The 15,131-nt window shown below is 36.6% G+C and overlaps 1 protein-coding gene across 1 annotated transcript in view; it reads left to right on the top strand.

The window, feature by feature from the left end:
* LOC121739925 (LIM and SH3 domain protein Lasp) overlaps positions 1–15,131 on the top strand; it is a 32,295-nt gene that overhangs the window by 11,007 nt on the left and 6,157 nt on the right. The window contains exons 2-3 of the mRNA XM_042132539.1: positions 6,808–6,902; positions 14,788–14,920. Of these exons, the coding sequence (XP_041988473.1) occupies positions 6,808–6,902; positions 14,788–14,920 (228 nt within the window). The remainder of the gene's footprint in view (positions 1–6,807; positions 6,903–14,787; positions 14,921–15,131) is intronic.

The following is a 15,131-nucleotide window of genomic DNA, read 5'->3' as shown; positions in this document are numbered from 1 at the left end:
CACTCCTCAACTGCGGTTAACTACATCTAAATATGACATTCAGCTGTAGCCTGTAGCCGAAAACTATTCCTATACCATACATTTGTACTATTTTATGCCACACTAGCTGTCCCGGCAAACGTTGTTTTGCCATCATAACCGTAAGCAAATCGGTTCAGTAGTTTTCGTGTTAAAGCAAAAATCTTATACAAAATCTGACCCCCTCTTTCTTCCCTTTAGAGGGGGGGGGGTAACTTTTATACACCAGTAGCGGTAGCACGGCGACCAGCGGAAATGCGAAAGTATGGACAAACTGTGGAAATAAACCTAAGGTGCCGTTCCAATCTTTTTTCGTTCCGAAAAATTCAATTAAAATGCCACTTTATGACACAGTATAGTATATGTCATAATGTAGGATATTATTTGAATTTTTAGAACTATAGTCTGTCATAAAGTGGCTTTTTAATTGAATTATTCGGAATTAAAAAAGATCGGAACGGCACCTTAAGTTTATCTCCACAGTTTGTGACTATAGTCTGTCATAAAGTGGCATTTTAATTGAATTTTTCGGAACGAAAAAAGATCGGAACCGCGCCTTAGGTTTATTTCCACAGTTTGTCCATACTTTCGCATTTCCGCTGGTCGCCGTGCTAGCACTACAGATGTTAAGTTGGAAGAAGACAAATATATCTGCGAAAACCGCATTCAAATCGGATCAGTAGTTTTCGTGTGATAGTGGAACAAACACACAGACAGACAGACAGACAGACAGACAAAAAAACTGACCACATTTTTGGCTTCTATAGCGATGTAGTGACACCCCCCGCTTATTATTTTTTGAATATATTTAATGTACATAACCTTCATTTCTACAGTTTTATTATATGTATATATAATAATATGCAGCTTCGTTCCTTATTCAATCTAGTCATTTTTGGGTTCCGTACTCAAAAAGTAAAAACGGGACCCTATAATTACTAAGACTTCGTTGTCTGTCCGTCTGTCTGTCTCCAGGCTGTATCTCAAGAACCGCTATGGCTAGACTTCTGAAATTTTCACAGATTGTGTATTTCTGTTGTCGCTATAACAACAAATAATAAAAAAAAAATATTTAAGTTGGCTCTCAAACTGTTGTTTGATTTTTTTGGCCTTTTTTGTTCGGTAACAATAATGGCAACAGGAAGGCACTTGAAATTTTCACAAAAGCCTAATTATATCTGTATTTTAGTAATTAATAATAAATAATAATATTTTTTAATAAAATAAAAATTTAACCTTTCAAGCCCCATAAAAGCACCGGTGATCGCGACAACAATAGAATAACAAAAGATATCCAAGAATCCGCGATATACTCCCATACAAAAACATAATTTTTGGCCTATTTTTGCTCTATGACGGTACGGAACCCTACGTGCGCGAGCCCAACTCGCACTTGGCTGATTTTTAAAATAGTTTTTTTTTTTAACTAGACAGACCTTTAAGATCGTGGTCTTAGAATCCTGTTTGAACGGATTTCCTACTTCCCTCATGAGCATGACCACTGCTCTCAAACTGTAGCAACTTCTTCTAATAATAAAATTTAATAATAATTAAAGTTTTTTAAACAATTTGAGATTTATCTTAAGACCTGTAAAATTAAACTTTAAAGTTTAAAAGTGAGAAATTCGGCTAATGCAGGGACTAGGGAGGGGTAGGTACTGTTTGCGAAGTCAGGGCGAAAATATTGTTACTGCAAAGTGCAAAGGTACAACTAATAGTTACATGTATTTAGTGTCGGTAGCCCTAGGCTTTGATGACCAACCAAATAGATTGCTTATAAATTGTGACTTGTGACCTCTCATTTCTAATAGATTAAGTACCAACTGTTTGGCCTAAATGGACCTCAGCATCATCTCATAGTAGCTTATAATAATAGCTAGGTTATATTATTATACCTATGTTAACTTTAAACCCGAGCATGTCCACAAAAATTATTAAATCAATAATTGACATCGTAGCTCCTCATTTAGCAATGATTTTTAATGACTGTATAAAAAATTGTGTTTTCCTGACTTAATGAAGCATAGCAAGATTGTTCCTTTATTCAAAGCCGGAACTAAATCGGATCCCACGAATTTCAGGCCTATATCAATTCTACCGACCTTTAGTAAAATATTTGAAAAAAATATTTTAAAACAATTACTAGTACATTTTAATTCTAATAATTTACATGATAATCAATACGGATTTACTAAGGGTCGATCCACAACGGATGCTGGTATAGGACTTCTTTGCAGTATTTTTGAGGCTTGGGAGGAGTCGCAGGATGCCTTAGGTGTGTTTTGCGATCTCTCCAAAGCCTTCGATTGTGTTGAGCATGCTACATTGGTCAGGAAACTGCGCCACTACGGAATTAAAGACTCTGCTCTCAGCCTTTTGACTTCTTACCTTAAAAATAGGACTCAAAGGGTTGAGGTAAATATTAAAAGGTCCAAAGGAACCAAAATAGAATTAGGTGTCCAACAGGGATCTATATTAGGCCCATTTCTTTTTCTCATCTTTATAAATGACTTACCTTATCTAGTTAAGGATAATAATAATGAGATAGTGCTTTTTGCTGATGACACTTCACTTATTTTTAAAGTGAAGCGACAACAGTCGAACTACGACGAGGTAAACAGTGCTCTCTCAAAAATAGTACATTGGTTTAATGTTAATAACTTACTTTTAAATTCTAGTAAAACAAAATTTATAAAGTTTACTTTGCCCAATGTTAGGCAAGTCCAAACCAATGTAGTATTAAATGATGAGAAGATGAATTTAGTAGACTACACTGTAGCGAGTTTCTTAGGTATTATATTTACTTGATAGTAAATTACAGTGGGGTCCTCACATTGTTAATCTTGCAGGTAGGCTCAGTTCTGCAGCATATACAGTCAGAAAAATTAGGGAAATTTCTGACAAAGACACGGCACGATTAGTATATTTTAGTTATTTTCATAGTAGGATGTCATATGGAATCCTTTTATGGGGAAACGCTTCCGACATTAATACAATATTTGTGCTGCAGAAGCGAGCCATACGTTCTATTTATAAAATGTCTGCTTTAGAATCTCTGAGAGATAAATTTAAAGAAATTGGTATTCTAACTGTTGCTTCTCAATACATTTTGGATAATGTAATATATCTACACTACTATTATAAAGAGGAAAGATTTGATTTTTTTGTTTGTTTGAGTCGAATAGGCTCCGAAACTACTGGACCGATTTGAAAAATTCTTTTACCATTGGAATCCTGCATTATTTCTGCTGAACATAGGCTAATTTTTATTTTGGAAAAATATAAGGTTCCGTAAGATATTTGGGATTTTCGGACGCAAGGTTTAAAAAATCAACCAGAAAAGTTACTTATTTTGCGTACGCTGCCTAAACTATAAAAGATAGAGGCATAAAATGTTCTAAGTAATTATAGATCTTTTAAATATCTACAAAAAAGTCCGCGACACACTATACCTATCTATGTTGAGTGAGGCACAATAACCATTTTTTTATTAAAAAATCTAGAATTTTTTTTGGACTATATTTAAATGCGTTTATTTAAATCATGCTATTGACCCTTATCAAAATAAATTATTTCATCACTAAGTACAGTTAATGTAGATAATATTTGGTCTTTGAATGATTAAAATTGGACGTTTGGTTTTAATGTTATGGCGAAATTAAAATATTACGATTTCTGCTGCACGTTGCGAATTGGGCGTCAAGGCGCGATGCGCGGGTGTGCGTGCGGTAGGGGAGAGATTTAATTATCAGTGCCACAGACTCGCCCGGAGAGTCCACGTAAATATTACCTCGATCGTGGGAATCGCAGACACAATAGATTTTCAATAGTTATGCGACAGCCGGGTGCTGCTTTATTGATTTGATATAGACTATCGTGCTTCATTATTATAATCCTAATTTCAAAAAAGCTTTAAAAGTTAGGAAATTATTTGAAAGGGCTTATCTCACGAACTACTAGATCATTTTTTCTGTTATTTGGATTAGATAAGAAATAGACCACGTGAAGGATCATAGGCTTTTTTTGGGGACTGATTTTTCTGTGAAATATCCAATTTACGCGGGCGAAGCCGCGCGGAACGTCTAGTGTTAGATAAAAATATAAGTAAATTTAAAGTTAAAAGTGACATTCACTCTAGGAATACTAGAAATAAGCACAAGCTAGATATGCCGGTGATCAGACTTAGTAAAGTCAGTAAATCTTTTAAAGGTCAATGTATACGCCTTTACAACAAAATCCCAGAAAACGTTCAAAATCTTTCCATTAATAAATTTAAAAAAGTAGTTAAAGAACGTTTGTGTGCCAAAGCCTATTATAAGGTCAATGATTTCATAAACAATGGCACACCTTGGGAGTAGGATGGCTTCTTGCAAGGCTACTTCTTCATTATTATAGGACTTACAATTATGTATGTGGATATTTTATATAATATTTAGTTACAAAATTGCAACTTTATTTTAAAAGATTAATTTTTTCTCACTTTTTTGGTAAAAAAGAGGGCCCCGTGCGAGTTTCTTACGCCGGTTCTTCTCGCCGGGTTAGTTCCCGAACCGGTGGTAGGCATCATGTAGGACTTTCTGAAAACATTTATTTTAAATTTATTCAGAAATAAAACAATTTTGATTTTGATTTCGAGCTGAAAATAGTATTATTTTCCGGAGTTTCCACAAATTCCATTGTTTATGTCAATATCACGTTTACGTGCAGTACTTCTGAGTTTGTGGTTTATCGGTCACGAATTTGGTGGAAATAGTTTTATTTGTATGTTTATCGTAACATTCCTTCACAAGCTGAATTCCTCGTGATATCTTTATAAAAATACTAGCTGTGCCTGCGGTGTTATCCGCGGTTTAAGTGATATCAAATAAAATAAAAGACTATGAAAATCACCAATATAGGGGGCAAAACGGGACGATACATGGTTCTTTAATGGTTTATGCTAGTGATGATGATGATGATGATGATGAATGTAATTTGCATAGTAGCATAATATGCTTTCCGTTCAGATTAAAGCAACGTCGAAGCTCCCAAACTTGTATCTATAAAGAGGTATACCTTGGTGCAAAATCTTACGTGTTGGTAGCATATGCTTAGAATACTCCTCACGAAACCGAAGTCACCACATGTTTCAATATAAATTTTGAGGAGTTCCCTCGATTACTTATGGATCCCTTCATCAGATCGTCACTTTTATGAATATGGTTCCAAATTGGGATGATATCCTATACAACAAAAGAAAATTTTTGAAAATTGGTTCACAAACGGCGGAGTAATCGTTGAACATAAAAAAATCGGCCAAGTGCGAGTCGGACTCGCGCGTGAAGGGTTCTGAACCGATACAGACCAAAAATAGGCTAAAAATTGTGGTTTTTGCATGGAATTAAATTTTTATTTTATCTTAATTAAATACTAAAGTACACCTATAACAAAAGAATGTGTGAAAAATTCAAGTGCCTACCTCTTGTTATTATTGATACCTGTAGAGCGAAAAAGGCCGAATAAATCACGTATGTTGCCAAAGATTGGTCGTCAAAAATGGAAAGATAAGGCACAGTGCTCGACATTTAGGTCTCTTTTTGGTAGGGCGAGGAATGTGCGGGTCGGGGTCCGGGGATGAGCGCATAATATGGAGCGCATAAGACGCTATTTTTAGATAGCGATTAGATGGTGACACGCTATTGGTAGATATTGTCAACACGCGCTAACCAGCCCCTTATGTGTCGCCGAGCGATCTAAAACTTTGCATGGCCTTTATACCTAAGTGATATTATTTACAAGGTTTACAGTGCGCCAGTATTACGTCAAAATAAGGCAATGCGGCGACCAGCTGGCAGAGTGCCTGACCTATCCTTGACCGATCACAACAGATACACAATCTATATCATTTTAACTGCCAAATGCAAAAGTTTTGAAGCTTAGACCTCCTTTATAATATGTATAGGTGTAACGTCATAAGGATGTGACAATACAGGGTGTGAATATTGTGTCTCTTCTATACTTAGAGTTCAATGTGAAAATTGCAACGCTGGAAAAGTAACTTTTCTATTTTTGTTTAGCAAAATTCATGACGTTAGGGGCTTGGAGCACAGGGAACTCTATGTCTATGTGCGGGACACATATAAATAAAATATATTCTCCTCCTCCTAAAGTATATTTACTTCTTTACGTTACACTTTGTATAAAATGTTTTATTTCATAAAGTTATGCATATTTTAGGTTTACACCGTCAAACTTAACGGTGGCTTCAAATTGTGTCTGTCCTCAACAACCTCAACGAGACGTGCGTCGCTCCCCTTGAGTAGTTACAAATCTGTTATTTTACCGTTCTTGACTTGCAAGATTCTGCATATTATCATGATTCATGATAATATGCAGAACATGAAAAGTGCCAATATAATTAACATTTAACAGTATCTCGCTTTGCATGAACTGGAAAATATTCCTATAAGATTATTCATAGGAAATGGGATATTTTCTTCTAGTGGAAAAATCTGAGTGATTTTCAATATTGGTCTTTATAAGCCTTCAGCAGTCAGCACTCAGCACATCTCTTGTTCACCCACTGAGACCAGCCCCGGATTTATAAATAGGCCGTATAGGCCACGGCCTAGGGGTAACAGCGTCCATAGAAGTCGACAGACTTCGCCCATGCGGCGGCGGAAATAAAGTACTACACTCATAAAAAAAATATAAATTCGGCGCTGCCTGAGACTAGTGATGTGTGGCTGAGAAATGATGTAATAGTGGCCCTTTACTATTATCTCAAAGATATTTCTGTTTAATTTGCAGGTATGGCACAAGGGGTGTTTCAAATGTCAAGAATGCGGGATGACGCTCAACATGAGGACATACAAGGGATACGGCAAGCGACCATACTGTGAAGCGTGAGTACTTTCACTTATACTTGTTATAGTGAATAGTCACTTTATGCGGTCACTCCACAATCCACATTGGCCAATTCTTCTCTTCAAACGGAGGAGAACGGAGGAAGGTTTTGAACATATATTCGTCTTTACTCTATAATTGCCTCTTTATCGACGTCGATTGAGCATGTGATATGCGTCCAGTAGATGACTAACAATGTAGGCTTGTCAAGTTGTCATCCCTACAAGGGTTGTTCAAGGAATGAGTAATGAGAATTACCATGAGATTCGAGAGCTCATCGACTCTTGCGCAAGGGATAGAGCGGGGCATGTCCTTCTTTTATTTAGCAAATCATTTAATAACATATCAGCGAAGATAATCATCTTACTTTAAACTTCAAATCTTATGCTGCGTTTCCATGCTTGCCAAGGCTTGGCAAGCATCCACAAGGCACAAGCGTCCACAAATCTCGCTTGACATTTGGAAGTCGTTTACACGCTTGTGAATGCGTCAGTGTATTACGTACATCCAAGCATGGCGAACACCTAACTTGTGTCGGCTAGTACGTTTGATTTAACCTTTCATAGCGGCTACTAAGCGCGCGCCAACGTGTGATCGCGTCGCAAGCGTCCTTTGATCTGTGTCCAAAAAGTCAAAAGACAAAAACCGACACTCAACCGGATCAGATTCAAGCGTCCACAAGCTCACGCAAGCCAAGCCAGATGCTCTCTTTACACGCTTGTGCTTGTGGACGCTGGTCAAGCCTCGGCAAGCATGGGGACGCAGCATTAAAGTTATAGCGATTCGCACATAATATTATAATTTATATTATACTAGCGACCCGCCCCGGCTTCGCACGGGTATAAAATATATTACAGCCTATGTCACTAAAAAAATGATGAAAATCGATTCAGTAGTTTTGATAAATAATTAATTTATATTCATTACTACCCGTGGCCCGCATTGGTCGGTACCTACTGCCGCAAAAGCTACGTCCCGCAATTTTTAATCTGTAATATCTTCGAAAATATTCATTTAAAATTTAAATCATAATATGCTTTATACGCTTTCATACGTGGGAGATCCATACTTCGGCACGAATGGGCCGGCTCGACCGGAGAAATACCACGTTCTCACAGAAAACGGGCGTGAAGCAGCGCTTGAGCTGTGTTTCGCCGAGTGAGTGAGTTTACCGGAGGCCCAATCCCCTACCCTATTCCCTTCCCTACCCTCCCCTACTCCCTTCCCTTCCCTCCCCTACCCTCCCCTATTACCCTCTTCCCTCTTAAAAGGCCGGCAACGCACCTGCAGCTCTTCTGATGCTGCGAGTGTCCATGGGCGACGGAAGTTGCTTTCCATCAGGTAACCCGTTTGCTCGTTTGCCCCCTTATTTCATTAAAAAAAAATTGTGATCGAAGGCCGTATTGGTTAAAATCACTTCGAAAATTAGCCATTATTTGAAGTTAAAAGTAAATGACAAAAAAATGTTATTGTGGAATATCCTTATTCGTATATACTATCGTGTTTTCTGTAGACCTTTTCAATGTGTACAATACTTAGTACATTATTTACATGAAGAATAGATACGTGAAAGGACATAGGTTTCTTTTTAGCGGAAAAATGTACGGTTTCCGTGACATTCCTAAATTACGCGGGCGATGTATAGTGATACCCTTCCCGCGAGCGCATCGCCGCTTTGGTAGCGCCCACTTCGAAACGGGCGTACATCGCAATATTTTAATTTCGCCATAACTTCTGAACCAAACATCAAATTAATAATCAAAAGACCAAATATATTCTACATAAACTGTACTTAGTGATGAAATAATTTATTTTGATAAGGATTATTAGCATGAGTAAAATAAATCCGTTTAAATGTAGATCAATAAAAATCAAGATTTTTAAATAAAAAAATGGTTGTTGTGCCTCACTTGACATAGATAGGTATAGCGTGTCGCGGACATTTTTGTAGATATTTATAAGATCTACATTTACTTAGAACATTGTATAGTTCTATCTTTTATAGTTTGGGCAGCGTACCCAAAATAAGTAAATTTTCTGGTTGTTTCCGAAAAACTGAAATATCTTACGGAACCCTATATTTTCCAAAATAAAAAGTAGCCTATGTTACTCGTAAATAATGTAGCTTTCGAATGGTGAAAGAATTTTTTAAATCGGTCCAATAGTTTTTGAGCCTATTCATTACAATTAAACAAACAAACAAACAAAGTTTACCTCTTTATAATATTAGTATAGATTATGATATCATAATATCATTATTACACCCGTATACGCGTCTATACTCTGCACGGACGTAAAAAAAATCTATGTTAGTATCGATCATTATTGTCATCGGCCTTCGCTTACTCACACTTTATACCGTAAGCAAAATAGATAAAAGAATCACTTCAGAGTCTTGGCTAAGAGTTGGATTAACTGTGGGTTGATCGGTCGGCAATTACAGTCTGTAGACTTGATTGCTTGCTGCTGTTCACCTTTATTTAAATTTTAAATGCTAAATTGATTAAAAATTGTATTTCTAGCAATTAATACTGATCCAATTTATTATGTTGAAGGTTTATCAGATTTTATTAAATTAATATATAGGAGAGCCATCGGATGTAATTCACAGAAGATTTAGGGCCCTTTCACCACTTCCTGATAAGGTGCCGGATAGGCTAGCCACAACTTATTTGACAGATGCTCTATACTCTATCTGTGAAGTTGAGGATAGCCTATCGTCCAATAATGTAGTAAACAATCAGACGACTACTTCAAAGATTCCATTCCATTTTAAGGGTTTCGTACCCAAAGGGTAAAAACGGGACCCTATTACCATAGCTATACTAATACTTCGATGTCTGTCTGTCCGTCTGCCTGTCTCCAGACTGTAACTCAAGAACGGTAATAGCTAGAGAGATGAAATTTTCACAAATTATTCATTTCTGTTGCCGCTATAACAACAAATACTAAAAACAAAAAAAAATATTTAAGGGGGGCTCCCCTTGACGTGACTTTTTTTGCCATTTTTTGCTCTATATCAATAATGGCAGCAGATAGGCACTTTATATTTTCACAAGGGTCTTAAACATATCTCTACTTTAATAATTAATAATAATAATTTAATCAGAAGAATATAACCCAACAAAAATCGGCCAAGTGATTTTTGTTGGGTTATATTATTCTGATTTTAGGAATTAAACTTAATTTTATGGGTCACAAAAGTTAAAATATTTTAATTTCCCCAATCCATCAGAATGCTCTAAAGGTATGCCTTTTCTAAATTAATTTTTATCTTGTATACTTCTACGTCTAAAAGATCTTGGTAGAGTTTATGTACAACTGATTGTTGTACAAATGATTGTTTCATGGCCATTTTTTTTAATTAATAATTACTGGCATTGAATCTAAATCCCGCAATCATTCTTCTTGATCCAGAATAATCACATCATATTATTATAGATGAAAGATGTATCTTCTGTCCGTACCGCGTGGACTGGGTGCGTTTAGAGGCACATGAATCACTTGGTATCGCGTCAACGTTTAATGCCCTACTTAGGTATCGGGCCACAGCACAGCACAATGGGCACCGGTTCCGACGAGAGAAACTCCCGACATCCTACAATCTACATATTGTCTGAACATCATCATCAGCAGGTTCAGCATTGCCACAGTAGAAATGCTAAAGAATAGAAGTGCTGACAGTTTTTGCGGAGAAACTGACAGATTTCCTTTGTTAATCCATCACTTTGTTATCTTTATCATAAGAATATTCCTTCCTTTCTATGGTGGCCATGCCAAGCCTGCTGGTCGTCGCCGTATAAAGAACGATAAGATCAAGTGGGCAAATAAGTGGCCACATTTTGCTAATTGCAATCTATCGCTTCTATCCACCGTAAATTAACTGCAGGCCAAGCAGTTGAAATGCAAAACATAAACGGACAGATGTTAAAGACAAAATTACAGATTTCGTTTAATCGATCTGTAACTTTGTCGCCATAATATAATATTATACCAAATACAACAAAATCGTTCAGTGGTTCCTACGTGAGAAAGTAACAAACATTAGTAGTAGAAATGATACTTCCTAGTAAGGTTTATTATCAGCTAATATCATAATTTATTAGCAAATAGCAGTTACTGAGAATTCAGAATTTCAGACACAGAAGACATGTATAAAACAGCCAGAAGACATATTGTACAGAAAGTGCTTTTCGCAATTTTGTACGGAACAGTTCGTGGGCAAGTCCTGCTCTCACTTGGCCAGTTTTTTTTAGGGTTCTTTCCTGCACATGCGTCGACATTCCACGATCATTAATATCAGACAATTAAGCCATGCGTGTTTCAGTTAATGACAAAATTGTACAAATGCGGATGGAAAAATAAAAATACCGTCACGACCATTAGTAAGAGTTTAAAGAGTGTGATTGAGATCCCAGACCAGCCAGACACTCGTGACTACGGATGAAACATATTATTATACCATGGCGTGGTAGTACTACAATTATTTAGACGTTTGGATGCCAACTAGTTTGTAAGTTAGGCCAATTTAGAGGTACAGGCTGCCAAAGGTACCAAAACAGGCCATGTACCATGAAACTGTTTTGAGACTCAAACAATCGGACGAGAATGCCGCCTCCTACTCTAACAAACGTGAAATGACTTTGTTTACAGAGCTTACTTCTTTTCTATTGTTTACAGCGGGATTATTCTGAAAGCAAACTACAGGAGTTAGGACTTAGGCACCACAGGCTGTCCACAGCCACAGTAAACGTTGGTTCTGAATCTACTGTAGCACTCATAGTACACTGAAAGCGGTTCAGTGGATTTCAATACTTGTACTGATATGTATTCTGTGATTTCGGTACAAATTTGTAATGCAGATCCACCTGTAGCGTCCTTTTGGAACAACCCCATATCGTTTCATTAATAAGAGCAAGAGAGGTGTCTGTCTAGGCTGGGATCTCAGTCTATAGATCACGTACGTGCGACCGAACGACAATGCACTTCATGTCCTCAAATATGTGCAATAAAAATGAAAGTGTTAGCCATTTAACTTGCGCAATGTGTTGTCATCGCACTCACAAGCGATTACCGACCTCAAGGCATTGTAATAAAGATGTAATTGTTTCAGCAATAATGGTAATCCTATCTAATAGAAAATACGTCTTAAGTGATCGAATTAAGGTTGAATTTAAATGCTTTCTCCTAATATAAATTGAATTACATTCGACAACTCTTAATTTGCATTGCCCCGAGTGTTGAACCCTAAAGTCTCGGTGTTAGGGTTTAAACTTGTCTTCACTTGTCAAATTGTAATTGTTATGCACGGTGCACACACGAGGAATGTCACGTTTTGTATTATGACATGTTATGTCATTATGACATTGTTGCTCCATTCGTCACATTATTAAGAAATGGAACGTTTTCACTTTTCGATACACAATTCGCACGAAAGAACGATTAAAATATTACGAATCGGGCGTAGTTAGTTCTGACAGGTTTAAATAGCAGAGTCTCGTTTGATTGAGTGCTTTAATGAGCAGTATGAATGAAATCGTATTTTTTGCGACCGAAAGTAAATAATTCAGTTTAATCGATTAATTGCAGCCGGCACATCACTAATCGTGGTAATTTATCGCCATATTGGGAGTAGTTTTGCGGTAGAAGGCGTCGTGGAAGAAAGTCGGCCGAAGCTGGGTGCGAGTAAGAGTGTGACGAATGAATTCACTACGCAGATTTGTCGTTTATATTCTAGGTTTGAAATAAACCTAGAAGATAAACATTAGTTCGGCTAAATCAAAAAAGCTTAAAATTAAGATATCTAGCCAATAGAGTGTTTACTCTTTCTAAACGAAATTTGAATTTAATGATTAATTTACATTCTGTGTTGGATTATATTATACATAATATGACATCCTAGCTTTACGTAAAAGCAGAATATGTATTATTTTATTAAAGTATACAAGGACGCATTTATTTCCAACTAAATATTTACCAGTGGCCTAACTAATAACTCTATAGAATAGATATTTCTGTCGACTTCACTTCTTACATTTTAAAGAGCGCCATCAAAATCCTGTCCTCTGAAGAAGAACCTGTATACGAACAAACAAACTTATAACAGCCCTCTTTTTTGTCGGGGGTTAAAAAAGAGCTTCAAGCTTTATATATAAAGCTTGAAGCTCTTATATCTCTCTCTCTCTATACATCTTGCTATTTCCTAGTGATATGAGCTAACTGCAAAAGCTACAATTACATAACGAACTTATCCACTTCATTAGATCTAAATACATAGTAAAATATCGACGCATTCACCTAATATGTATTCATTGGGGCTACAATTATTTCACTGGAAGTGTGTCAAAAGGTTAATTAAATGTCGCGTGCTGTATAATATTCCAAAGCTATGTATTTCAAAACCGTATTAGTTTTGGTCACGGTAGCTATTAAGAGGAGTCCACACCGCCCTTTTTTCCATACAAACGCTGTCCCCTGTTTCCTCCCTGAATAATGCTAGTAAAGTTATAATTTTTTTCCTGAATATCTACCACTAATACAATGTCCCTATGTTTTGTTTTTTTTTTCATTATTTTATTATTAAATAAGATATGAACGTTCAAAAACCCCAAAAAAATGGCCAGATTTGCCGCTGTGTTCAAACGTCCAGAAAACAGATTTAGCTAGATTATACAAAAAAAGCAAAACATAGGAACACAGCTCAAGCCTTTCTTTAATCTTTAGTGAAAAAAGTACTTAAATCGGTTAAGTTTTGGAGAAGGAATCAGGGGACAACGAATCGTTGATTTTCTGCAGTTGTCTCTATCGTTTTCTGCGGTATAGGCTTGAGGTAAGGGAGACAGCTATAGATATTACACGTACTTTTTTTTTCATTTCTCTAGCCCCTGGTGTATCCTCTTAAGTATTCCCACAGGAAATATTTGTTTATTACAAAACAAAGGGAAAAAGAGGAGCGGCGTTTTGTTGGTACATTTCCCTTACTTTCCTCTGTTTGTCGAATTTCTTATAGGGCATCACAAGAAGGATCCACGAGATTCTTCTTATCGGGCCTACATCTCGACACGAACGAAACGAGAACGAAAATTAATATGTCATAGTCCTCATATATAGGCTGAGGCGTAAACGAAGAATATTTCAACATAATAATATGTTACTAGTTTCTACCTTCATAAGGTTATATTATAAGTTATAAGGTCGACAAATATTGGCAAATATCACAAGATAACTTATCAACTATTAGCACTGGCGATGGCGTACGTGGGTGTTTTGATGTCCCGCCTCGCGCCTGTTTTATTGAACTCGTGTTACATAAATAACTTACACGAGGTTTATTACGAGGAAAATGTTAACTATTGACCTTGAGAGAAGCCCCGAATTCCAATATCAGATATTGAGGCTTAGGTCTTAGACAGTCCCTATTAGGTGAGGTTCTCTACATATAAATAATTGTTAAAATTAATTTGGCTGTATTAGTTCATGGTTGCATAATATTATTGATCTACTCGCTAGTTATATTTAAAGACAAACTTTAGTTATTGGATTGGTTACTTAGTTAATTGTTTTGGTCTTTCATAGTTCATAATATTATAATATTATTTAATACTTGCAATAATGTATTTTCACTTGTCAATAGGCTAGGATGGCTATTGTAATGCACCAATAAAGAGATACATTCTAATATATAAAATTCTCATGTCACAGTGTTTGTGCACAAACTCCTCCAAAACGGCTCAACCGATTTTAATGAAATTTGTATATATACATTCATTAGGCCTGAGAATAGGTTTTTATCTACTTTTTATATTGATACTAGAAATAATTTATATCGCAAAACAACATTTGCCGGGTCAGCTAGTTTTAATATAAATATGTCATGTATTCCAGGCACGTGCCGAAAGCGAAGCACACGACGATGGCGGAGACGCCCGAGCTGAAGCGCATCGCGGAGAACACCAAGCTGCAGAGCAACGTCAAGTACCACGCCGACTTCGAGAAGAGCAAGGGGAAATTCACACAGGTATGGAGTTTTCACTTTATTACAACACATAGGATTGCGCACCAGAGGCGTAGTTATAGTTAAGGTTAAGGTTATCGTCAAATATGGTGTCCAATATGGACTTCTACTAGGGATTTGACAGTTCATTTGACATTTTGTTAAGGTTAAAATAGTTAAAGTTAGTTGGTGCAACCCACGCATAATGACTTCTCTTCCTCGTAATGAGGAGCCT

This window comes from Aricia agestis, chromosome 2, assembly GCF_905147365.1.
Source record: "Aricia agestis chromosome 2, ilAriAges1.1, whole genome shotgun sequence".
NCBI lineage: Eukaryota > Metazoa > Arthropoda > Insecta > Lepidoptera > Lycaenidae > Aricia > Aricia agestis.
This window is presented reverse-complemented; position numbering and strand designations above follow the sequence as displayed.